At 40.9% G+C, this 27,032-nt stretch overlaps 1 protein-coding gene across 2 annotated transcripts in view; it reads left to right on the forward strand.

The window, feature by feature from the left end:
* LOC121277854 (signal-induced proliferation-associated 1-like protein 2) overlaps window positions 1–27,032 on the forward strand; it is a 647,580-nt gene that overhangs the window by 391,623 nt on the left and 228,925 nt on the right. For both annotated transcript variants that reach the window (XM_041187562.1, XM_041187563.1), the window contains exon 10: window positions 2,585–2,859. In XM_041187562.1, coding sequence (XP_041043496.1) covers window positions 2,585–2,859 — 275 coding nt within the window. The remainder of the gene's footprint in view (window positions 1–2,584; window positions 2,860–27,032) is intronic.

The raw sequence follows: 27,032 nt of genomic DNA on the forward strand, positions 1-27,032 counted from the left end.
AAGAGCAGTGTCAGAGGCTGGGAATCATGCGATGAGTAATTCACCACTTGACTCCCCAAGGCCTGTCCACCATCTACAAGGACCAAGTCAGGAATGTGATTGAATACTCCCCCACTAGCCTGGAAGAATGCAGCTCCAACAACACTCGAGAAGCTTAACACCATCCAGGACAAAGCAACCCACTTGATTGGCACCACATCCACAAACATTCACTCCTTCCACCACCGATGCACAGTAGCAGCAGTGTGCACCATTTACAAGATGCACTGCAGGAATTCACCAAGGCTCCTTCGACAGCACCTTCCAAACCCACGACCACTGCCATCTAGAAAGACAAGGGCAGCAGATAGATGGGAACGCCACCACCTGGAAGTTCCCCTCCAAGTCACTCGCCGTCCTGACTTGGAAATATATCGCAGTTCCTTCACTGTTGCTGGGTCAAAATCCTGGAACCCCCTTCCTAACAGCACTGTGGATGTATCTACCACATGGACTGCAGCAGTTCAAGAAGGCAGCTCACCACCACCTTCTCAAGGGCAACTAGGGATGGGCAATAAATGCTGGCTCGGCCAGTGAAGCCCATATCCCGTGAATGAATTAAAAAAAAAACAAGGTGAAGATATTTGTAACATTTCATGGCTGATTTCATGCCTAAATTTAATATTCAGTTTCAAACTGTTAAAAACATTTTTTTACTTTATTTCTTTTTATACATGTTATTTATATAGCTATATAATAATGTCAGAAATAAATGTGTTTCAATTGCAAAAATAAATGCAGCTTTGAAACTGAAACCTCCAAGTTGCATGTTTTCCTGTCAATTTCCATGACCTTTGCTGATTTCCTGTACTGCTGTGTGATATGAAGAGCTTTGCGCAGAGGATTTGATACTTGCCTTTTTAATCTATTTGCTGTTACCTATCCTATTCTGTTCCACAGTATCCATGAAGCTATTTCTCAACCTTTGTTTTTTGGTCTGTCATTATTCTTGTCTCCTTCTGGAATTAAATTTAATAAATACAATATACATCATAACCAAATTAAAGTAAATCTTTGAGTATGTTCTTCAACTCAGTTAATAATTTCTTTCTTACTGTAGCAAACTTTTGGTGAAATTTCTGTTTTAAGCCTCTGCTGTGATTTTTTTGTTTCATATTCCTAGTTTTAAAAAAAATTATAAAATGCAGTTTACAGATGAAATAACGCAGTGTTTGCTTTGTTGTTTTTTTTCAGTTAATAATCAATGTTTTTACCCATGTTTAAGGCATCCACAAATTGGTGCTTGTAATTTGGTGTAGAAATAATCCAAATAGCCAGAATAATTATGGTAGCCTCCATGGATTTAAGAAGTGTGATTATCGCAATGTCAGCCAGTGAGCTGGAAGCAGGTTGGGACTGAGTGGGGAATGGTTACATAATACAAATTAAGAGCACAAAATCAATCCCAGCCACTGACAGCAGTGCGGTCCCCAGGAGTGATTGATAAGGGAATTATCAAATCATCTCCATTCTGGCAAGGAATAGTGTTTGCAACCAAGAAACCCCACGTTAAGAAGAAACCGCTTAGTGTTCCAGAAACTCATTAGGGAAGCTCTGCATCAGTTCCTGGAAAAACGAACTAAATTCCAAGATCAACTTTTTGACTAATTTTAACCTCCTTCTGTGTGCCTGAATATGAAGGTTGTGTACTTGTTACTCAATCCTACAGAAAAAAACTGCAATGGAAATTAATAGTTATAACTGGAAGATTTTCATAGGATAAATGCAGGCTTGCCAAGGCTTCTGATTCGTCCTGGAGCCTTCTGGAATTAAGGAATAATGCTCTAGGTACTCCAGCAAACCTGGAGAGAAATTACATGGACAATTTTTTCACTTCTTTCACTATGGCCCAATTCACAAACAGCAGGCTTGCAGTGCATCCAGGATGCAATACTTCAGTAAAACCATGTGGTAGATAAAGCAGTTTCAGGAGCTAGAGGATTGTAGGTATTGTTTCCACCATTATTGGCTAACTTAGCAGGTAACCAACAATGGGGGTGCGGTAGTTGAAGATGGGGAGTCACGCGATGAAGCCAATCGTAATAAGATCCAATCAAAGTTGGGAACCCTAGATATGTGAGAGTAATAGATAAATGACATTGTAATTGTAAGAAACTTTGAAAATCTGGCCTATTGTAGCTTATATTTGGAAATGCCAGACAATTGATCTGGGAGAAGAATTTTGGAAATCAATCATTCTCAATCAAATCAAATTCCTTATTTGTTCCCTCTGAGGTAGATGTTGTCTGTTATTTTGAAGGGTATGAATGTGAATCACATTAAACTTGGAGAATTTGAGAGAGCAGTTGGCATACAGAAACATACTTTGTCGTGTACACAGTTGTGAGGTATAGGCTATATCAGGATAGTCACATTAGAGGCCATTTCTGAGTTACAAAGATGATCGCATTTCACCCTTCTGAGGATAGTGTATACTATCAATAATTTTGAAGATAGTAAATGAGCTCAGGTGAACTGACTGAGTTATCTCTTTACATTTGTAAAAATGATTAAATTACTTAATAATGTGATTCTTCTTATCCAGTTAGTGACCAGAGGCTGTGAAACAACAGAAATGACTCTGAGAAGGAATGGCCTTGGACAGCTAGGATTCCACGTTAACTTTGAAGGTATTGTGGCAGATGTTGAACCATTTGGCTATGCGTGGAAAGCTGGCCTGAGGCAAGGGAGTCGTCTCGTTGAGATTTGCAAAGTAGCTGTGGCAACCTTGACCCATGAGCAGATGATAGATCTGTTACGAACATCCGTGACAGTGAAAGTGGTGATTATTCAGCCACATGAAGATGGATCACCCAGAAGGTAAAGAACTTGGTCTTTTTGTGACATGTTGTCTAATGATTTATGGTGTATGTCTTTTGACAGGTGCTTTAAAGGGATTTGGACAATAGCTAAAGTGTTGAGAGTATCTTTATCCTGCTCATAAACTGCAGGAAAGTGCAGTGATGTCTTTGCCATCTGCTAGCAATAAATTTTATCTTCGTTTTAATGAAACATAATGTTTTTTAAAAAGTGACCAAATAAAACTGGGAAATGCTCTAAAACTTTTTGCTGCAGCAGTGCAAATTACCCATGACTGGCATAATTTTTACTTTAAAAAAATCCTGTTGCTGGGATTGAGCCTGCCTTAAACAAATTACCAAGGCAATAACACCCCTGTAACAAAATCTGTTTTGTTTACAAAAGACAGCAATTGGAAGGAAAGAGCTGCATGCTTTTTGTGTTCAAAGCCCTTGTTTATCTCAATTGATGCAAGCTTGAATGAGATTGGTTGTAAAGGTGTTAAAGTTGCCAGCTACTGGTTCACGATTAAATAACATATTGAAGCATAGCATGGGTTCTCCTGTCTCAGCTGGCAGTTGGGTTGGTGGAAGTGGGGTAATATTGATGAATTTCCTGGTGGTCTGTGGTGTAATTTCAACCCCAAGCTTCGGAACATATTTTTCTCAGTTCTTCCATTCCGCCACCTCTCTGCCTCCAGCCTCCTCCAACCATTAAAAAAATAAAGCTTTGGTAGAAACAACATGCCCTGCTTTAAGGAGATCATCATAAAGATTACAAATCAGCATAAGTTTTTATGTATCTTAATTTTTATGTAACTAGACCTATGTAACTTGAGGTTTTGCTGCATCCATTCTCACGCGTGTTTTGACTGCTGCTCTGAACCTGAGCCCATCAATCCATTTCCACTTTTGCTCTTTCTTTTTAAGTCCTTTTCTCTTTAACCCTCCTAGATTCTCTTCTGTTGTCATGCCACTGTTCACTTCTCCATTTTCAGGCACTCTGTCCTCTCAATTCCCTACCCCAACCTTTCCATATTCCCCTACTTTCCTGCTCTCTTGCCGCTGTCCAAGGCTTGACTCCTTAGTTCCCTTCTGTGCCTTTCTGGCATCCTCCGACCGGCGTCAAGGCACATAATTATGAACAGCAGCCATAATTGTCCCATCCCACTCTTGTCGACTTTCCCACCCAGTGTTCCTGTTGGGGATTAACCTTGCCAATCTTTTTCCAGTCCAACTCACCCTTCCCACTGCTGACCCCTGTGGACTCTGCCAATGGATCCGCTTTCATCACCCCTCTATGCATCTCCCTCCAAAAGATTGTTCATTTGTGAACAAGGCCCTTGAGATCGATGATCTTATTGTGGATGATTACATCAACATCATGGCTTTAACATGAACCTAGCCGAGGGGTAATGATACCTCCCCCTCTTATTAAAGCCTCCTTACTTGGCTACATCTCCCACCGTTTGGCCATCAAGATGTGGATGGTGAGTAATATAAGGAAATGAAGAGAGATGCCTTATCTGTATTGTTGATGATGTGGGCCTTCTCTCCACATCACACTTGGCCTCACCCCGACTCTTCCTTTGATCATCTCAACTTGTTCCACCCCTCTCAAGTGTCTTTCAAAATCATCGTTCTCTACCACCCTCCCAAGTACAGTAAAAATTTTATCATGGAGATATTTTCACTATTTTCCTCCCTTGGTGTTTTCAACCTCCATCTCAATTCATCATGTTCTCTCCTCTCTGAGTTCGCTGTCCTCTTACCCTTCCTAAATTTCTCTCCCCATGTAAACTCTCCACCCATATTCACTGCCATCCCCCACCCCCCTAGACCTTCCCATCCCGTGTCTTGCTAGTCCCATCGTATCAAATACAGTTAAGGCCATCTCTATTCACTTCCTTATATCACTCATCACCCACATCCCCCTTCCATGCTTGAACCCTACCTCTTTCTGTCTCCATCCCTGAAAAAATACTATCCCAATTCACTTACAACTGCTCTTTGAAAATCCCAACCATCTAGCCTTTGACCCTCATTTTGGCAGAACGTTTCTATAGTTCACAATTTATTCAGTTGCACCCTTACCTCCACCTTTGATGTCATAGTCCCCAATAAAAGCATTACTCTCTCTCACCCTGACTGTTAGCCCTGGTACGACCCTCATCTCTGCTCCCTTAAGTCCAAGGGATGCAGACTTGAAAGAATATGGCAGACGAGTTGTTTAGCCATCCACCGCCAGATCTGACTGGACCATTGAAAACACTATCAGGTCCTGCTGCCATGTAAAACTGTTCACTATTCCAGGATCCCCCTGGAATGCAAAGATAACCCCTGGCTTCTTTTCTCCACTGAAAATCATCTTCATAAACCTGTCTCGCTTGACCCTGCCACCCTCAGCAACAGCAAGCGCAAGGAGCTCATAGACTTATTTTGTCACTAAGATCAAGACAATCCAATCAGCTGCCTTTGCCATGACCTTCCCTTTCACTAGCCCAACTGGCCACACTTATTTTAATGTTCCCCCCTTACCCTTGTACTGAACTGTCATCTTTCTCTATTTTCTCTCCTATCTCCCCTCATGACCTCTCTGAGCTTAACTTATTCCTTAGATCCAACTCTTTATCCCTTGATCATTTTCCTACTAAACTGCTGATCATCGAATTACCCCTCCTGACCCCCATGTTAGCCAGTAGTTTAGACAGTTCTCTTAAGGTGTTGTCCCTCTTTCTTTTAAATCTTTTTTATTCATTTCAGTACAAGGCAGGGCAGAAACCTGATTGGGGGGATTCAAAGGTGGTGCCCCAGGAAAGATGGGAACCCATCCCTAATTGCTCTTGAGAATCTGCCTTCATCACCCCTCTCCTTAAAAAAACAACCAACCCTTGACCCCACTGTCCTTGCAAACTATCATCCTCTCTCCAATCTCCCTTTCCTCTCCAAAGTCTTTGAGCATATTGTCAGCTCCCAGATTTGTTCCCATCTTTCCCGGGACGCCATCTTTGAATCCCCCTAATCAGGTTTCTGCCCTGCCCTGTTCTGAAACAGCTCTTATCAAAGCCACAAATGGCACGATATGTGACCGTGACAAAGGTAAACATTCCCTCTTCATCCTTCTTGACCTGCCTGTAGCCTTCAATATGGTTGATAACACCTTTCTCCTCCAACACCTTTCTGCTGTCCAGCTGGATGGGACTCCCTCACGTGGTTCCATTCTTATCTATCTAATCCTAGCCAGAGAACTACTTGCAATGGCTTCTCTTCCTGTTTGCACACATTAACTCTGGTATTCACCAAGGCATTGCTGGCTGGGCCAGCATTTATTGCCCATCCCTAATTGCCCTTGAAAAGGTGGTAGCAAGCTGCCTCCTTGACCCGCTGCAGTCCATGTGGTGTAGGCACACCCACATGGCTATTACAGAGGGAGTTCCAGGATTTTATCCAGCTACTGTAAAGGAACGGCAGTATATTTCCAAGTCAGGGTGGTGAGTGGCTTGGAGTGGATCTTCCAAGTGGTGGTATTCCCATGTGTCTGTTGTCCTTCTCCTTCTAAATAGTAATGGCCATTGGTTTGGAAGGTGCTGTCCAAGGATGCTTGGTGAGTTCCTGCAGTGCATCTTGTGTATGGTACACACTGCTGCCAGGGTGCATCACTGGTGGAGGGAATGAATGTTTGTGGAAGGAGTGCCAATCAAATGGGCTGCTTTGTCCAGGATGGTGTCAAGCTTCTAAATTGGTGGAGCTGCACTCATCCAGACAAGTGGAGAGTATTCCAGCACACTCCTGATTTGTGACTTGTAGATGGTGGACAGGCTTTGGGGAGTCAGGAGGTGAGTTATTCGCTGCAGGATTCCTAGCCTCTGACAAGCTCTTGTAGCCACAGTATTTACATAGCAAGTCCTGTTCAGTTTCTGGTCAATGGTAACCCCCAAGTTGTTGATAGTGGGGGATTCAGCGATGGTAATGCCATTGAGTGTCAAGGAGTGATGGTGAGAATCTCACTTGTTGGAAATGGTCATTGCCTGACACTTGTGTGGCACCAATGTTACTTGCCATTTGTCATCCCAAGCCTGGATATTGTCCAGGTCTTTCTGCATTTGGACGTGGACTGTTCTAGCATCTGAGGAGTCATGAATGATGCTGAACATTGTGCAATCATCAGTGAACATCTCCACTTCTGGCCTTATGATAGAAGGAAGGTCATTGATGAAACAGCTGAAGACGGTTGGGCCTAGGGCATACCCTGAGGAACCCCTACAGTGATGTCCTGGAACTGAGATGATTGATCTCCAACAACCATCTTCCTTTGTGCTAGGTATGGCTCCAACCAGTGGAGAGTTTTCCCCAAATTCCCATTGATCCCACTTTTGCGAGAGCTCCTTGATGCTACACTTGGTCAAACGCTGCCTTGATGTCATGGGCAGTCATTCTCACCTCACATCTGGAGTTCAGCTCTTTTGTCCATGTTTGAACCAAGACTGTAATGAGGTCAGGAGCTGAGTGGCCATTGCGGAACCCAAACTGAGCATCAGTGAGAAGGTTATTGCTAAGCAAGTGCCGCTGGATAGCACTGTTATTGACCCTTTCCATTGCTTCACACATGGAGGGTAGACTGATGGGACGATAATTAGCCTATTTGGATTTATGCTGCTTTTTGTGTACAGGACGTATCTGGGCAATTTTCCACATTGCTGGGTAGGTGCTGGTGTTATAGCTGTACTGGAACAGCTTGGCTAGGGTCACGGCAAGTTGTGAGGCACATTTCTTCAGTACTATTGCTGGAATATTGTTAAGGCCCATAGCCTTTGCAGTATCCAGTGCCTTCAGCTGTTACTCAATATCATGTGGAGTGAATCAAATTGGCTGGCATCTATGAGGTGGGGATCATCCACTTGGTACTTCCAGCTGAAGATTGTTGCAAATGCTTCAGCCTTACCTTTTGCACCGATGTGCTGGGCTACCCCGTCATTGAGGATGGGGATATTTGTGGTCCCTACTCCTCCAGTGAGTTTTTTAATTGACTACATCCATTCATGGCTGGATATGGCTTAGATTTGATCCAATGGTTGTGAAATCGCTTAGCCCTGTCTATCACCTGCTGCTTATGCTGTTTGACACGTAAGTAGTACATTGTTTAGCTTCACCAGGTTGATATCTCATTTGTAGGTATGCCTGGTGCTGCTCCTGGCATCCCCTCCTACACTCTTCATTGAACCAGCGTTGATCCCCTGGCATGATAGTAATGGTAGAGTGGGGGATATTTTGGGTCATGAGGTTACAGATTGTGGTTGAGTACAATTCTGTTGCTGCTGATGGCCCACAGTGCCTCACGGATGGGCAGCCTTGAGTTGCTTGATCTGTTTGAAATCTATCCCATTTAGCATGATGGTAGAGCCACACAACACGATGGAAGATATCCTCACTGTGAAGACAGGATTTTGTTTCCACAAGAACTGTGTGGTGGTCAATCCTACCAATACTGTTATGGGCAGATGCATCTACAACAGGTCAATTGGTGAGGACGAAATCAGGTATGTTTTTCCCTCTTGATAGTTCCCTCATCACCTGCCGCAGGCTCAGCCTAGCTGCTATGTCATTTAGGATTTGACCAACTCCGTCTATACTGGTGCTATGGAGCCACTCTTGGTGATAGACATTGAAGTCCCCCACCCAATGTACTTTCTGCACTTTTGCCACCCTCAGTGCTTCTTCCAAGTGATGTTCAACATGGAGGAATGTTGATTCATCAGGAGCATTATGAAACAATGTATGATACTAAACCACATAAAGAGAAGTTAGGTCAGTTGGTCAAAAGATTGGTCAAAGAGGTAATTTTTATGGAGGGAGGTGGTGGTGTAATGGTATTGTCAGTGGACTGGTAATCCAGAGATCCAGGATAATGCTCTGCAGACTCAGGTTCGAATGCTCTGGGAACTCTGGTTTGAATCCCGTCGTGGCAGATGGTGGAATTTTAATTCACCAATAATTAAAAGTCTAATGACCAAAAAAAACCCATTGTTGATTGTCAGAAAACCCATTTGGGGGACTGTACGTGATAATCAGCAGGATGTTACCTTGCCCTCATTTGATGCCATGAGACTTCGTGGTCCGGAGTCGATGTTGAGGACTCCCAGGGCAATTCCCTCCCGACTGTGGTGTCTGGGACATTATCTGTCAGTTACGTTATCTGTCAGGTACAACTCTGTGAGTATGACTGTGTCAGGCTGTTGCTTGACTATTCTGTGAGACAGCTGTCCCAATTTTGCACAAGCGCCCAGATGTTAGTAAGGAGGACTTTGCAGAGTCGACAGGGCTGAGTTTGACATTGTTGTTTCCGGTGCCTCGGTCAATGGGTCCATCCAGTTTCGTTCCTTTTAGGCCTTTGTTTTTTCTTATTATTCATTCATGGGATATGGGTGTCACTGGCGTGGCCAGCATTTATTGCCCATTCCTAATTGCCCTTGTTCAGAGGGCATTGAAGAGCCAACCACATATTTGGCGTCTGGAGTCACATGTAGGCCAGGTAAGGACAGCAGATTCCCTTCCCTAAAGCACATTAGTTTTGTAAAACAGATGGGTTTTTACAGTTGACAACAGTTTCATGGATATCATTAGACTTTTAATTCCAGAATTTTTATTGATTTCAAATTCCACCATCTACTTGTGGCGGGATTTGAACCCAGGTCCCCAGAGTCCCTGGGTCTCTGGATTACTAGTCCAGCAGCAATATCACTACACCATCGCCTCCCCTAGTGGTTTGATACCACTGAATGGCTTGCTTGGCTATGTCAGAGGGCCAGAGTCAACAACTTTTCTGTTGGTCTGGAGTCACACGCAAGCTAAACCGGGTAAGGATGGCAGGTTTCTTTCCCTAAAGGACATAAGTGAACCAGATGGGTTTTTACAGCAATTGACAATGGTAATCATTAGACTTTTAATTCCAGATTTTTATTGAATTAAAATTCCACAACCTGCCATGCTGGGCAGAGTATTACTCTGGATTACCAGTCTAGTGATAATACCATTATGCCACCACCTCCCTCCCACCCCTCTTAAAACTGACCTCTTTGACCAAGATTTTGATCATCTGACTTAACTCCTCCTCCTTATGTGGGTCAGGATCATGCATTGTTTCATAATGATCCTGTGAAGCACCTTGCAATGCTTCATTATGTTAAAGGTGCTAAGTATTTGATGTCGTGAGCAGAATATTGCTCCTCTTCTCATGGAAGCTTCTGGATGCAGCAATTCCTTCATCAAGCTCATCACCAGCCTTTGTATTTGGTCTTATTGTGCAAGGGTCTTAATGAATGAAATCTTACTTTTTTGGCATGCCTAGTCAGGGTGGAATTTGTGAATTTGTACTTGTTTGTGATTTTGGATATGACAGGACTTCAGGCTGTGACTCCAGGTGCATGACATAATTTTCCTTCTTGATTGCTCATGAGACAGTTTAATTCGGAGTAATTCCCTCTTAACTAGTTTAGTGATTTTTTTAAATGGCCATCTGCTTCAAAACCTGGTTAATTAATTTGAATTCCATGGTTGTTGCTTGTGATGTGCTGAGCTTCAGCAAAATGGGTGATGAAAAGTGGATTTAGGCTTATTGACATGTGCGGTAATGTGCCAGCAAGATCGTAATGTTATTCAACCTTGGTTGTCTCCTAAATTAAAATGTTCCATGCATTGTCATATTTGGCTTCCTGTTTAAAAGAAAATATACCATCCACAATTTGCCACTCAGCAAGGCCCTGCAAGAACAACGGATGCAAACTGCTTACTGCTCTAAATAGTTTGAATCTGTTGAAACAGTAAGAATGAACAAATCTGGTTCTGCAATTTAAGTGACACAGTGAGATAGACAAGGAATCAAAAGAGTGTCTAATACATTTATAAATGCCCATGCCCATATTCCATAAACAGCATGTCCATCCCATTGTTCTTTCATGCAGTTAACACTGCTATGGTTCTTAAACCACACACTTGATGTCTATTCAGTGTTTCCTTGGCTTGGGATCAACAGTAAACAAGACAAACTAGAAGTAGTTAAAAGCATATTACTTCTTCAAAAAATCCAGCTCTGAAGAAGGGTCATACAGACTCAAAATGTTTCTCTCTCCGTAGATGCCGTCAGACCTGCTGAGTTTTTCCAGCATTTTCTGGTTTTAAACTAGAAGTAGTAGCGTTTCATGACACACAAAAGGTTATTGAGAATAGGAAGTTCACACCATACACATATATTATAGATAGGTAGATGTATGGGTGGATATAATATAACATATGTCTATTACATGACTATATATTGTTGCTCAGGCAAATGTTTGAAAATGCTGCACACCAAGGCTTCATGCTGGATCATGCTGCTTTGCCCACTGTATGTATAGATTTGCCCCAGGGTATCCAATACACAATCTTAAATTCCAGAAGACAGAAAAGCAAACAGTGAGGTAAAAAAGATTTTAACAACACAATAGACAGGTTAGTGGAATGGACAGTCAGATGGCAAAGATAATTTAATGTAGATAAGTGTACAGTAATGACCAGCTCTATCAACTGTCCCCTCAAACTTCCCTGCTCACAGGAAAACATCCTCAGCTTCTCCAGTCTATCCACATCACTGTAATCCTTCATCCTTGAAACGATTCTGGTAAATCTCTTTTGTCCCCTCTCCAAAACCTTCACATCCTTTCTAAGATGTGTCCAGAATTAGACACACTACTCCAGCTGGGGGCAAATTAAAGTTTTACAGAGGTTCAGTACAACTTAATGGCTCTATTTATATAAAGTCTGGGATCCAGTATACCTTATTAACTGTTTTGTTAACCTATCCTGCTACCTTCAAAAATTTATGCAGAATCACCCAAAGGTGGCTGTGTTCTTCCAACCCCTTCAAAATTAAGACGCTTCTAAAATTCTGTAGCGTAGTGACGGACTTGATTGCCTGTGATTGGGTAGTCAGTGATGAGAGGTTCTCAATGATAATTTGAAATTGAGAGTGAGGAGAGATGTTAGCAAACTTCTTTACAAAAGAGATTTGTTGAAGCATGGAATATTTTGCCACAAGTCATAGTTAAGACAACCTCTGCATCTTTTAAGGGAGAATATTTGAAGCAGAGAAATACACAAGGCTATGGGATGTTCGTGAAGAAATTGTATCAATTTTGGATTGCTCTAGCAAAGAGTTGGCATAGACATGAAGGGCCAAATGGCCTCCTTCCATGCTATAAACCTCGATAGTGATATATTGACTGCAGAACTTCACTCCAATATCCACAAGCTGACAATATTGTTCATTTGCCAATATAAGTTTATTTCCCATCTGGGATTGTGGAGTTTTGTGGAGTCTTTTAGCATGAGAGTTTAATGTATTATGATGACCAAACCACCAACAAAACAGTGAATATCTGTTTTCTCTATAACTGGGTTGTTTCTTCCAATTGTGCCTGTAACTTGCTCATAGAGAAGTGACAAATGTATAGTGTATGGTATTTTGGCAGTTATATTACGAAGTCAAGGCATAAATCTAAGAGAAACCAAAGAGTCAAGCAAGGTTATTAGAAGTGGTTTTGTTAAATATTTAACAACATGAGATCATTACCAAAGAGGTATCCAATGCGAGTTCTGTGGGATCTGGTCATGTGTGATAAATTAAAAATTGCTTCACAAAATTCGTGTTAGAAAGAGGTAATGTTTGTCCTAAAAATATTGTGTGTAAGGAACTAATGAGTAGACATTTACGTCTTCTAATGAGGCTGGAGTGCCGTAGAGTATACTTTATCCCCAGAGAGCAGAGGCTAAAACTATCAGAATGTTTTGATGATGTAGCAATCTTAATTAAGGCTGACAAAGAAAAAAATCAGCAAAATTGTATTTACTTTTAAAGTTTAAAAAAAAATTCCATTGTTTGTACTGAGGTAACAGAGTTGGTGTCAGGGATTGAAAGAGAAAGGGGAATGTGACACTGACCCTTTGCAGATTGCTGTGGCTGTGTTGTCATCACTGGATTGCATTTCTGTATTGTTTTTCACAGTTCACTCCCTGTTTATATCAGGGTTGAAATTCAGTCAGGTGGGGAGAACAGGGCAGGGGCTTTCTCATGATTTCTTCCAGATGGATAGCACCCCCTTCCTCCTTTTCAGGCTGTGGTTTCCTCACCTATGCCGACTCCCTCCAAGTTCTTTGCTTGTCCCACCCACATTTGCTGCAGCACCTCTAAAGTACCCCATTCCATTGACCATCTCGTCTCTAAAAATGCACATTAGACTTCCAAGGGCTTATATGTAGAAAAATCAGTAAAGGAACATCTAATGCATATGGAGAGAGAAGGACTGTAAGAAGTTGTGAGTCAGCGTGGGGCATACAGAGAGAATGGGAAACATAAGAAGTAGGAGCAGGAGTAGACCATTTGATTTTTAGCCTGCTCTGCCATTCATTATGACGCTGGCTGATCTTCTACCTCAACTGCACATTGGTGCTTACTCCCCGTATCCCTTGTTTCCCTGAGAGATCAAAAATCTGTCAATCTCAGTCTTAAATATGCTCATTGTGTATTGCGCAAACTCATAAATGGGCCTAAGGCCACTTTTGATCCTGAAAAGTCTACCTCCAATTACGCTAGAAGGGTAAGGTATTTCAAAAATTTGAGCAACAGGTGAGGCTAGCCATTTCATGCTGCTACCATGTAGTAGTAACACGAGTGGTGTTTGCCACTTACAGGACGCTGCCGCCAAGCCAAAAGGATGTTATACCTATCACACAAATGAGTATATGAATTTCAGTGCCGGTGTGATGTTAGGTATATATGCCATACATCCCAAAGATTGGCGGGTCAATATCAAGCAGCATGCCCCTTTGGCTGTTCACAACAGACAAGGCACTGATCATACCCAACCAGCCCATGCTTGCAAAACTCAGAACAAAGTGACCAACATTAGATGTGATTCCACAATTGGACAACATTTGAGTGTGCTGAGAATTATACTGACAACCAAATTAAAATTATCAGTCGGGCTTGCAGTGTGGCTCACTTTTGTGTACAAGAAGCTACATATATTAATACCCAGGGCCCTGCCCTTTGCAGACTGTAAGAACATGTACATCCATTGTGTCTTTTTCAACTAAACAAATCAGGCGACAGCCATTCTCTGGTTCATTCCCAATGCCTTAACCAGAGTCGACCTGCCTGGTTTGAATTTAAACAAAGCCTAGCAGTTAACTGTCAGTCATCAGTAATATTGTTTCATAGTTTGCCATTGTGAGATTTGAACTCTTGATCTTGGGGTTACAAACCCAGTACCATAACCACTTGGCTATTTAGGCCACGCTGTCATCAGTAATATGGTGCATTCTCCATGGCAACATCTCTATCAATCAGAGTCCACTTGCCAACCAATCAATACTCTCTTCTCATGCAGTATAAATTGTTGTTCCCTTTACATTTGGTATTCCTGTGAATTGTCCTGACGAGTGCAAAAGCTTCAACAACATGACGTGTTTTTTCAACAATACTCAGGCTCCGTACTACCAAACTAGTATTTATATACTACATCTACTGATTCCCCTTTATCTACCCTACTAGTTAGATCCTCAAAAAACTTTAACTTTGTCAAACACAATTTTCCTTTAAAATCATGTTGACTTTATCTGATCATACATATAATGATTTTCTAAGTGCATTGTTAGGACTTCCTTAATAAGAAAGAAAGACCTCATTGCAACTTTGGTCCAAACATGGATGAAAGAGCTTAATTCCAGAAGTGAGGTTATAGTGACTGCCCTTAACATCAAGGCAGCATTTGACAAAGTGTGACATTAAGGAGCACTTGCACAATTGAAGTCAATTGGAATCTGGGGAAACTCTCCAATAGATGGAGACATATGTAGCACAAAGGAAGAAGGTTGTTGGAGGCCAATCATCTCAGCCCCAACACATCTCTGAAGGTGTTCTTCCGGATGGTGTCCTAGGCCGAACTATTTTCAGCTGCTTAATCAGTGACCTTCCTCCCATCATAAAGTCAGATGGAAGGATGTTTTTCATAAATGACATCTTTTGTAACTGTGGCAAAGGTAAACTTTCCCTCTTTATCCTTCTTGACCTGTCTGGAGGTTTGACACAGTTGATCACACCATCCTCATCCAAAGCCTCTCCACTGTGTTATGGCACAGCCAATGCTCAAGTCCCAAAGGGAAACTTGAAACATCTGCCACAACTGCTTTGCAATTTGTATAAATTTCAAGATGCGTGCCTTGAATTCAGTTGTAATAAGACCACTGAGTCTTACAGGTTTCTTAGAAAACTTAATTAAACCTTTATTAATAGAAGAAATGATAAGTACACACACAGATCTACAAATTACTACTATGATAACTTCTAAATCCTCTAATTAATCTAGCTCTGTTACACTTTCATTAAGGCAACAGTAAGACATACAGATTTTAAAAGACCCAGGCAAAGAAACAAGATACCCTGACAACCCAATTCAAAGTGAGCTTTTTTAACTTCAGTTCTTTGTGGACAGCAGCTTGAGGCATGGATGCTGAATGCTTTTCACACATGTTTTAGAATTAGAATGTCTTCCCTTGCACACAGCCTGCTTGCCTTTATCCATATTTTGCACTTTGAACTTTACCTTTGTAATAATAATAAAAATCTCATTATAACAATTTTACTAGTAATTGTTGGGAAAAATAAATGCGCTGTTTCTTAACTTCTCCTGGCTAGGTGTAATATTTCACTCCCTCTCTTTGAAATCAATCTAGTTTGGTTTATTTAAAAATGTAAATGTTCCCTTTACATCTATGTTTACCTACTTAACATTTCAAACCTAGCTTATCTTCCATTACATCAAAGCCTTCAGACCAGCTGCCTTTAATTAAATTAAATCTCTCACACACACATACACACACACACAGACCCCACTATCACTCTACAATAAATTCTAATAACATAATAAAAATGATTATATCCTCCTTATAGCTGTCATCCAGCTGGGTTAGATGTGTTTTTTCCATTCTTCTCTTTCTAATCGTGGCCAGAGAATCATTTGAAATGGCTTCTTATCCTGCTCCCACAGTTACCTCTGGTGTCCCCCAAGAATTAATCTTATTTCTCATCTACATGTTGCCCCTCTGAAGGCACAGCATTAGTTTTCACATGTACACTGACGACACCCAGCTCCACCTCCTCATCACCCCTCTCGACTCCTCCACATTGCTAAATTATCAGACTGCTTATCCGACATCTAATACTGGATGAACAGAAATTTCCCCCAATTAAATATTGGGAAGACTGAAGCCATTGTTTTTGGTCCCCACTCCAAACTCCATTCCCTAGCTATCAAAAATCAGCATAAAATCAGTCGTTGAGAAAGAGTTGGAAGCTATTATTAAGGAAGTCTTAACACTGCATTTGGAAAAATATAGTATGGTTAGAACAAGTCAACATGGTTTTATAAAAGGGAAATCCTGTTCAACTAATTTAGAGATTTTTTGAGGATTAACTTGTAGAGAAGATAATGGGGAACCAGTTGATATGTAGTAAGCCTGGATTTCCAAAAGGCATTCAATAAGGAGCCACACAAGAGGTTACTAGGCAAGATAAGGGCTCATGGAGTTGAAGGTAATATATTAGCATGGATAGAGAATTGGATAACTGACGGGAAGCAAAGAGTGGGCATAAGCGGGACATTTTCAAGTTGGTAGACTGTGCGTAATGAGAGTGCCACAAGGATCAGTGCTGGGGCCTCAGCTATTTACAATATATATTAATGACTTAAACAAAGAGACAGAGTAATGTATCTAAGTTTGCTTATGATACAAAGCTAGGTGGAGCAGTAAGCTGTGGGGAGGACACAGAGAGGCTGCAAAGTGATATGAACAGGTTAACTGAGTGGGCAACAAGGTGGCAGCTGGAGTATAATGTCAGGAAGTGTGAAGTTATTCACTTTGGTCATAAGAATAGAAAACCAGAATATTTTCTAAAAGGTGTGAAACTTGTATATGTTGATATTCAGAGAGACTTTGGTGTGCTCATACAAGGGATGCAGAAAATTAGCATACAGGTACAGCAAGCAATTAGGAAGGCAAATGGCATGTCGACCTTTATTGCAGTGGGGGGTTGGAGTAAATACAGTTAGTTGCTTTTATAGCCTTGGTGTCTTCGATTTGAGATGACTTGAGGGCAAGCTTGTCCAGGGCATGAAGCTATGGAACCGATTCAAAGATGTCATCAGACATTGTGGGTTATTGGTTTTGGAGATTAAGTGCTCTGCCTAATGACAACAAATCTCATGCCTGTACTTTAGGAGCTGACTGCGTCTGCTTAAAGGATGTTGATTTTGGGCCTATAGACAAATAGGAGACCTTAATGGAGGGCCTTTAGGTCATGCTTTTCAGCAGCTTCCTGAAGCCTTATTCTCCCACCATTGGTTCTACATCTCTCTTAGTTTGGCCTGCAATGTGTGTTTTGCTTGATGGTACCTGGCCTTTCTTGCTGGTGATTTTTTGTCAGACATGTAGTATCTGTGCGCATTGTGCACATCATCTAGTGGCTTTGCTAAATCTTGGTCATTCTTGTTGAACTAATTTTGGTGCTTCCATTTGACAAATCCAAGGACCACATATGCTGTGCTATAAGTGACATCCCTTAACTTCTTCAATGTCTGTATTATCTTCTGGGATACCAGCAAGCTCTGTGACTAATTTTTGTTCATATTCCTGTCTCTTGGCTCTTTTACAATAGTTATGTGAAGTTTCCTTTGTGGTTTGATACTGTGTTCCGCTTTAGGTATTATCTTTAAGGCAGTGATGCTCCTGACAAGCTGGTGGTCTGACCAGCATTCAGCACCTCTAAGGCAGTGGGTCGAGCAAACAACCTTGAGGTCTCTGTCGTATAATAATGTAGTCTAACACATGCCAATGTTTAGATTTAGGGTGCATCCATGTTGTTTTCAGTTTGTTAAAAGATTGTGTTTGTGACAGTGAGGTCAAAGTCATTTCATTTAGAAAGAAGAATTTGGTTGTTGGAGTTTACTAAACAAAGCCATGGTGTCCCAGTACTCTCCTCCCATGTATTATCAGTACCAACATGGGCATTGAAAGTTTTTCCGGTGTGGTACTCCTTTGATGATCCTGCTGAGATCATAGTAGAATGCCTCTTTGACCTTGTCTATGATGCGTCATTGATGGTGCCAATGGTTTTTAGCAAGACTTTTTGAAGTGCTACTTAGGAAGTGAGTCAAACTTAGTCAGATCTAATGACAAAGTCGCATCTGACTGTCGAGGCTGGTCCTTGGATTTGCCAATAGAGTAAAATGTGTAGTTTATGCCTATTTCCTCAAGATGCAACTCCTCCGTAAACCTTGGGACAAATCTCCTGAGGAGTCTGTCAGATGGCCACTCCGCTCGTACTTATTTACCTTGTACCAGAGCTCCGTATTTCTCGCCCAGACCTCCAAACCAGGCCTCTGCAGAAACGCAGAGCATACTTGATCTGGGAGTCCTTCCTTCATAGGGCAGGAGCATCAGGGAAGCCAAGCCAGTCAAGCTCTCCTTTTACAGCACTAGCTGCCATATTCCAGTAAGTTTAAAGGTCCCAAAACTACTTTGAGAAGCTTCGGAGAGAAGGTAGATATGTAAGGTGAGGCAGCTAGAGTGGCAAGTGGGTAGGTGAGGGGGTAGGATGGAAGATGGGTAACATGGGTGGGTGAGTTAAAACTGGTTTTAATCCTTCTAACTTTTCCTGGGTAAGTGAGTCGGAACCATCCAAAGTTTCCGACTTTAACTCAGAGTTCTGGAGGGCTCCAGTGCAGGAGAATTGTCCATCAGAAGTCCAAACTTTCTGGGCAATTCCCACGTAGTCAGTGCCTGGGGACTTCCGAGGGGTCCCCCAGTGCATCATGGGGTGTACCTTTGGGGTACCACCATCCGGAGATCAGAAGTTCTGGGCCCTTGTTTAACTTTGGCCAGGTACAATTTTGACATAGTTGCTCTGTGTTTTAACTGTGAGGGCTGTTTTACAGTCTGGTCTTGTATTATTGTTTAAAAGTGTTGTGACGTTCCCTGAACTGTGTCATCTGGTAGTACTTTGAATTTGAGGTTTCCTTATGTTCCGAATGTGATGATTGGCGACCTTGCCAGTGATACTCGCATCCCATGAAATAAAGTGGCATTGCAGGGAACACGGTCTGTATTTAAGGTTCCTTTTCTTCTCCCTCCCTACATTGGAGAGAGCAGCGCTATATCTTTAAAAGGTCTGCTCTGTTGCCTTAAGAAGATACAAGCTCTACATTTGCCCCGATATGCGGAGAGTGACCATCACCCTGAGACTATCTTCATGCCAGGTTGTGACTGAAGACTGCCAGTAGCATCTTCTTCCTGTCCCCATCATCACTTCCCAATCACCACAGTGCTTGATAATCTGAAATGTTGGTTGATTTGATTTGCTGAACAACCTGCACATTGAGTATAATTAAGCGTGTGAGGTTTGTGCAGAGCCACTCCCATTCGTCTAAAGCAGCTAATGCTGGTGCAACATGTGCCACAAGTGCAGCAGCTGAAAGGATGCAGGTTTTAATTTTGGAATTGTCCTTCTCCTAGATGAGCTGCTAAGCAAACTGGAGAGCCTCACCTGCCCTTTTTATATCGCCATTGAGTCTGTGTCACCGTCTGTGTTCTTCCACACTGTCAGCTGCAGACTTTACTATTTGACCTATAGCTGGGGGTTTAAAATCAGAGTTTTCCTCTGCTTAGATAGGCTACCAACCAAGTCTGATGAGCCCTACCTGCCTGAAGTTATCTGGTTTTGAGGCACTGGGCACTTACCTTCACACCTCTGTCCATAGTTCTAAACAGGGATCAGCATGTGAAGCCAGACAGTAGGAGTTTGATTAACTGAGGCTATTTGAGATGTTGACGATATGCGACTTATTGTGGATGAAGAGGATTTCTACTCTGTTCATCATGCCAGTTCTTCCTAACCCTTTGACACCCGCAAAAAAACCTGCAGAGTTGTTATAATTATCCTCATATAGACCGGGGCAGTAATGCTGTAAAGGACAGAGAAGAGGAAACGTTTCTAAAGCGTATTAAGGAGAATTTCTACATCAGTATATTTCCAGTCTAATGAGGAAGGAGGCAATGCTGGATCTGGTCTGAGGGAATGAGGGAAGATAAGTGGATCAAGTGTTGCCAGGGGAACATAGTGATCATAGTATCATTGGATTAAAGTGAGCTCTGGAAAAGGACAAGGAGCAATCTAGAGCAAAAATAATTAATTGGGAAATGACCAATTTCAATGTATGGAGTATGAATCTATCCCAGGTAACTTGGAATCCAAGATTGGCAGGCAAAACCGTAACGGTCAATTAGTTGCCTTCAAAGACAATAGTCCCGATACAGTCAAGGTGTGTTCCCACAAGAAAAAATGACAGGACAAACAAATCCAGAGTTCACTGACCGATGAAAGGGATAGGAAGTAATATGATGCAGAAAAAGGGTGCATATGATAGATGTAAAGTGGATAATACAAGTGAGAACCAGGCTGAATATAAAAATTTCAGAGGGAAAGTGAAAAAGTACATAAGAATCAAAGAGAGAGTCTTAAAGGTTAGCAGTCAAAAGTCTTCAAATAAATTTGGGACCAAAAGGGATTTAAGTATAGAGGCAGAGGGCACGGCTGAGATAGGAAACAATTACTTTGCATCTGGCTTTACCATGGAAGAAGGTGCTGCTGAAGTCTTGGTGAAAGAGGTAGTTGAGACACAGAAGGGGATAAAAATCTGATAAAGAAATATTAGAAAGGCTGGCTAAACTTGAAAAATCTCCAAAACCAGATGAGGTGCATCCAAGGATACTGCACGAAGTAAGGGTGAAAATTATGGACGCTATGGCCATAATCTTTCAATCCTCCTTTGATACGTGGATGGTACCAGAGGAATTAAAAATCGCAAATGTAACACCCTTGTTCTAAAAAAAGTATAAGGATAGACCCAGCAACTACAGGCCAGTCAGTTTAACCTCAAATGGTGGGAAATCTTTTAGAAACAATAATTCGGGACAAAATTAATTGCCACTTGGATTAATTAAGGGAAGCCAGCATGGATTTGTTAAGGGAAAATCATGTTTTTAACTAATTTGATTGAGTTTTTTGATGAAGTAACAGGGGTTTGATGAGGATAATGGTGTACGGGGACTTCCAAAAGAGTTTAATAAAGTGCCACGTAATAGACTTGTCAATAAAGTGGAAGCCCATGGATTAAAAGGAACAGTGGTAACATCGATTCAAAGTTGGTGAAGTGGCAGGAAACAGTAGAGGTAACTGATTGTTTTTTGGATGGAGGAAGATACATCATGGTGTTCGCCGGGTTGGCTCTTAGGACCACTGCTTTTCTTGATATGACCTAGACTTGGGTGTGCCGGACACAATTTCAAAATTTTCAGGGGACACAAAGCTTAGAAGTATTGTGAACAGCGAGGAGGATAGTCGTAAGAATCAAGAGGATATAGGAAAGCTGGTGGAACGGACGGATACTTGGCAGGTGAAATTTTATGCAAAGAAGTGATGCATTTTCCTCAGAAGAATGAGAAAAAGCAAAGGCAGTGTAAAAGTAAAGGATACAATTCTGAAGAAGGTTCAGGAGCAGAGGAACCTGGAGGTCTATTTGCACAAATTGATGAAGGTGTCAGGACAAGTTGAGAAAGTGGCTAATAATACAAGTGTTCCTGGGCTTTTTAAATAGATGCATTGAGTACAAAAGCAGAGGAAGTTGTGATGACCCTTTATGAAAGGCTGGTTCAGCCTCAACTAGAGTTTTGCACCCAAGTGTGAAAGTTTCGGTGAAGGTGCAGTAAAGATTTACGAGAATAGTTCTGGGGATGAGTTACAAGGACAGATAGGCAATGCTGGGGTTCTTGTTTTAAAATCAAATCTCCTCTCAGCCTTTGTTCTCTAGAGGTGTTCAAAATCATTAGGGGTCTAAGCGGAGTAGATAGGAAGAAACTGTTCCCACTGGCAGAAGGGTCAAGAACCAGAGGGGACAGATTTAAGGTGATTCGCAAAAGAGGCCAGAGATGTGAGGAAAGTTTTTTAACATAGCATGTGGTTAGGATTTGGAGGGGACTGCCTGTGTGTGTGAGGCAGATTTAATCATGACTTTCAAAAGAGAATTGGAAACTCTCTAAAGAGAAAATACTTTCAGGGCTACGGGGAAAAGGCAGGGGCTACCTGAGTAGCTAACCATTCTATAATTCCAATGCAAACGCTGGCACAGACCTGTTCTGCCAAATGGTCTACTTATATACATTCTATATAAGTGTAAATGCATGCATACATTGTAAGTTAGCAGATGCTGGAATCTGAAATATTTACAGAAAATGCTCGAAATACTTGGGTCAAGCAACATCAGTGGAAAGGGAAGCAAAGTTAACGTTTCAGGTCTGTGATCCTTCATCAGAACTGGAAAAAGTTAGAGGTATAACAAGAGTTAAGTAATTACAAAGGGAGACAAATGGGAGACAATGGCAAACCAAAGGGAAGGTCTGTCATAGGGTGGAAGGTAGAAGAGATCAGATGAACAGCAGAATCATTACCATCATCTCCTATTAAAAAAAAATTGGAATTGTGGTTATGATCTGGAATTATTGAATTTAATGTAGAATCAAGTGCCTAATTAAAAGATGAAAGCTTGAATAATCAAGCTTCTGTTAGATTCATTGGAACAATGTAGGAGGCTAAGGATAGAGAGCTTAGAGTAGGAATGTTATAGAAAATTAAAACTTCAAGCAAGAGGAAGCTAAGGGTTATGCTTGTGGTGTTCCGCAAAGCAATAGCCCAATTGGGAATGTTTCCCCCAACACTTTTGTGCTTACCCTTCCAATTGTAAATCGGTATGCCTGCCTTTCCAGTTTGTTTCCCATGTTAATTCATACCATCATGGTTTGTTGATTAGCCAGTTGAATCACTCAAAATTCTTCAACTAATTATCCGTATTTTCTTCTCATTAATTGAAATTGGTTTAAAATATGATTGTTTTTGAATGACACATTTGGTAATAGTGATTAAATGTGTCCATTGGTTTAATTCCCTTTTACCTCAATAGTTAAGAATTTCAGGGAGAACTTTCAATGACACCTGTGCATTCTACCATTCACAGAATTTCCCATTATCCAATCTGTGCAAACATTCAAATAGTTGGAATGAATAACTTAAAGTTTTCTGACTGATAAATTGTATGAATTTCCTTTGATGAGAAAAGAAAACATGATATTGAGTGTCCTTTAAATAATCACTGCTCTGTACTAACCCAACTGTACTATCCCGTCAACTGGAAATACTCCTTCAGTATTGGTGACTGTTCTCACAGGTTCATTGTTGAGATAAATGCCAAATAAGTAGCTGGTCTTTTTTAAAAATAAATGTTCCCTTAGTTTAGAATCTTAGATTTATGACTGTCCTCCATCATATTTTCTGCATGCCTGTGTATGCATCTGCTGCTTATGGTCTCAATGATTCATACATAGCACTTGCATCTCAAGTCTGAGAGCGCTGACTTCAGACATGATGAATTATAAACACATCAACCATCAGTGCTAAATAGTGATCTAGCAGCAAAGCATTTGCTAAATGAATGTACATAAGGGGCTCAGTTATTATTGCATGTGAATTGATCCCAGAGCTGAGAAACACAATCCCAGTTACTGTGAGACATTTTTCCTTGGCAACACTGTTTACAAAATGGAATTATAGCATCGCGAAGGTTCCCTTTGGTTACACAGAATTTAAAACTCTTTCATTAATCAACTGATTGACTGTGGAGGAAATTGTTGCTGTGTTCAGAAAAAACCCATAATGTGAAAGGGAATTATGTGTAGTGCTGTGTATCCAGAGGAAGAAAAGGTAAACCCTGTAGCTTAATTCATTTTATGTCTATTTAACTTTTGTGGCTTGAAAATACACAGTGTTTATTCTGCCCGGTTACAGTAGTGCAAGGATAATGCTTCATTCTCCTCAGGGAAGTGCAGGGTATCAAATATTAGTGATGTCAAAACAGTGTTTAGCTGTGGAGTTTCCTTTAGTGAACTGCTTCTTAATTTAAGAGAATCTACAGCAATGTATTGATACTTGCCTATCAGAGCATTTTTATTGCACTCCAGTCAAATCTGGCCAATTAACTTAATTAAAGTTTTGCTTCTGGTGACTGCAATGAGGTAAATGCATTAAGTCTCTTAATGGTTCAGAGAGATTAGAAGACTGTTCATTACACAACTTCTGTAGATGAAGCAGGACCTCCTGGATGTCTTCCTCTCTTCCAAAGAAAGGCCCCATCTGACTGTTTTAGTGGATGTAAAATATTCTATAGTTCTATTTGAAGAGGTGGCAAATGCTTTTGGTGTAATGGCCAATATTTATCCCTCAACTAAGATCTGCAAAACAAATTAACTGATCATTCATCTCAGTTCTATTTGTGGGATCTTGCTGTATGCAAATTGGTTGCCATTTTTTCTTCAAAACAACTGACTACACTTCAAAAGTAACTAATTGGCTGCAGAACATCCTGAGGATGTGAAAAAGGTATTCTATAAATACAAGTTATTTACATTAAAAGGACAAGTTTAGAAGATCTTTGTTCACACAAAAGTAATTAGAATTTAGAATTCCTTTGTGGCTATTGAATCAGACTGGACCATGATATTTAAGTGGAAATTAAAACACTTGGTGCAAAAATGATAATCTTTTGGGAAAGAAAAGGAAAATGTGATTCAGCTAATTGACTCAGATGTGGAGCTTGCATTATCACAGGTATAAATGGCCTCTACCTGCACTAAAATATTGAAAATTGCCAAAATCTTTAAAACCGGTTGTGAGAGATGGTCAGGGAAAAGCACTCACTGCACACCTAAGCAGACGAGTGGATTTTTAAAAAAAAAAATGAATGGAGAATTGGCCTCCAATGAATGAATGTATTCGAAGAGCAGTAGGTAGGAGGATATCAATATGTGAATGGAGGAGCAGGCTTCAGTGAATTAAATTCATAAAGAAGTGAGCACTAATAAATTAATACAGACGCAGCCAGGAGTGAATTAGTACGGGCAAAGTAATGCATGAATAAATTAACAGCAAAGTACAGAAACCAACATATCAATAAAGGAATACAGCAGCAGGCTGGAATAAATTAATAAAGCAGTTGCCGCAGGGTGCACAAGCAAACGAATGGGAAAACTACTTCTTACAAGTCCGTCTGAGCTACTGCTATTCCGTAAATTTGTGACAAGCCTGCTTTGGTAGTGAAGTTATGAGAGCAGTCCAGAGTATAAAACCATGGGAACAGTAATTGATCATAAAATTAGCCACAGGGAGATGGAAAAGGACAGCCTGTGTGCTGAAAAATTAAAAGGTGAAGAGTAATATCTTCAAATAAATACTTAAAAGGCCACAAGTGGTTATTTAAATTTAAGACAATTATAGCTTTAAAAAAAATTAATTCTTCACTAAACTTGCTTCCTGTTCAACTTCAATCATTCTAAAATTTTAAAACTAAGTACACTTGCTGTAATTACACCCTCCTGCCTGTAATGATTATAGAGATGTATTCTTTCATCCTTTAAAACTTGCCATGAGAACCACATTTAGTTTTGATTCCCCATGAGGCTCAGCTAGCATTTTTTCCAAAGAGCAGAATTTAATGTACAAAAATATGACTTGTTTGGAAGCTTATTTAGCAGTAAGCAGAAAAACAAGATGGTGTCAAAGTTGTAAGAAGCTTTTCAAAGATTTGCTTCACAAGCCACTTAGGGGCCAAATTGTGCAAATGCAAAATGACAAGTTTACATAAGACATTTCTATCATCAAGCAAAAACAGGAAGTAACATTTTATAGACAAAAAGTCTTCGATTTATTCTTGGGGTCTGGATGACACGTTTATTGCCCATTCCTAGTTACCCTAAGATGATGGTAACTGTCTGCTTTCTTGAGTCATTTAGTGGTGATGGTGCTCCTACAATTGGGGAATTTCAGATAATCGCCCAGTAACAGTGAAGGACAAAATGTGCCTAAATTAGGATGGCATTTATGTCAGGGGAAAACTTGGAGCTGATGGTGTATCCATGATCTTGCTGTTCTCATCTTTATTGGAGGTAGAGGTTGTGAAATAATGTCAAAGTAACCTTAGTGAATACCTGCAGTACATCCTATGGATTGCATGGACTGCAGCCACTATTGATGTGAGGATATTGTTGGGATGTTGCAGATTGCTCTGTCCCTGATGCTGTTGAGCTACTTGAGTGTTTTGCAGCTGCAGGGTACCTGCACACAGTTCATTGCTCCATAATACAGGAGGTTCTATCCTGAGTTGTATTGTCACAGAAGAAACAAAATAGGCCCCATGAATCTGAGGTTACCAGGAATTCCAGCACTAATGAGTAGGATTGTCCTTGTCTACAATGGGTTTTACTCACTTATAAATGAAGTGCTGTGATTCATAACAACTGTTAGGTCACATTTACTTAATTTCAAATATCTATCTTTGTGCTTTTTTAAAATGTGTAGCATTTTATATTGTGCTGAGTTCCAGTATATATATGTAGGTTTCTGCTCATTAGCTGAGCCCTCCTATATGGGATATATGTAGTGCCTTTAATGTAACCTCCTAAGGTACTTCACAGGAGCATTCTAAAATACTGAGCCACATGAGGTATTAGGGCAGGTAGCCGAAAGCTTTGTCAAAGGTAGGTTTTAAGGAATGTCTTAAAAGGAAGAAAGTGAGTTAGAGAAATGAAGGGGTTTAAGAAGTGAGTCCCAGAGCTTAGGGCTGAGGCAGCTGAAGGCACTATATCCATGGCAGAGCAATTAAAATTTCAAATGCTCAAGAGGACAAAATTAGAGAAATGCAGGTATCTCAGAGGATTATGGTGTGTGCAGAGATAGGGAGGGATGAAATCTTGGAGGGATTTAAAAACAAGGATGATAATTTTAAAATAGAGGTATTGTTTAACAGAACCAATGTAAATCAATAAATGCAGGGATAATGGGTGAGTGACATTTGGTGCAAGTTAGAACACAGAGTTTTCAATGACCTTAAGTTTATGGTGGTTAAAGTGTGGGAGGCTGGCTGGAGGCGCATTGAAATAGTCAAATCAAGAGTACAAAAGGCATGGATCAGGATTCCAGCAGCAAATGAGTTGAGGCAGAGTCAT

This window comes from Carcharodon carcharias, chromosome 5 (assembly GCF_017639515.1).
Source record: "Carcharodon carcharias isolate sCarCar2 chromosome 5, sCarCar2.pri, whole genome shotgun sequence".
NCBI lineage: Eukaryota > Metazoa > Chordata > Chondrichthyes > Lamniformes > Lamnidae > Carcharodon > Carcharodon carcharias.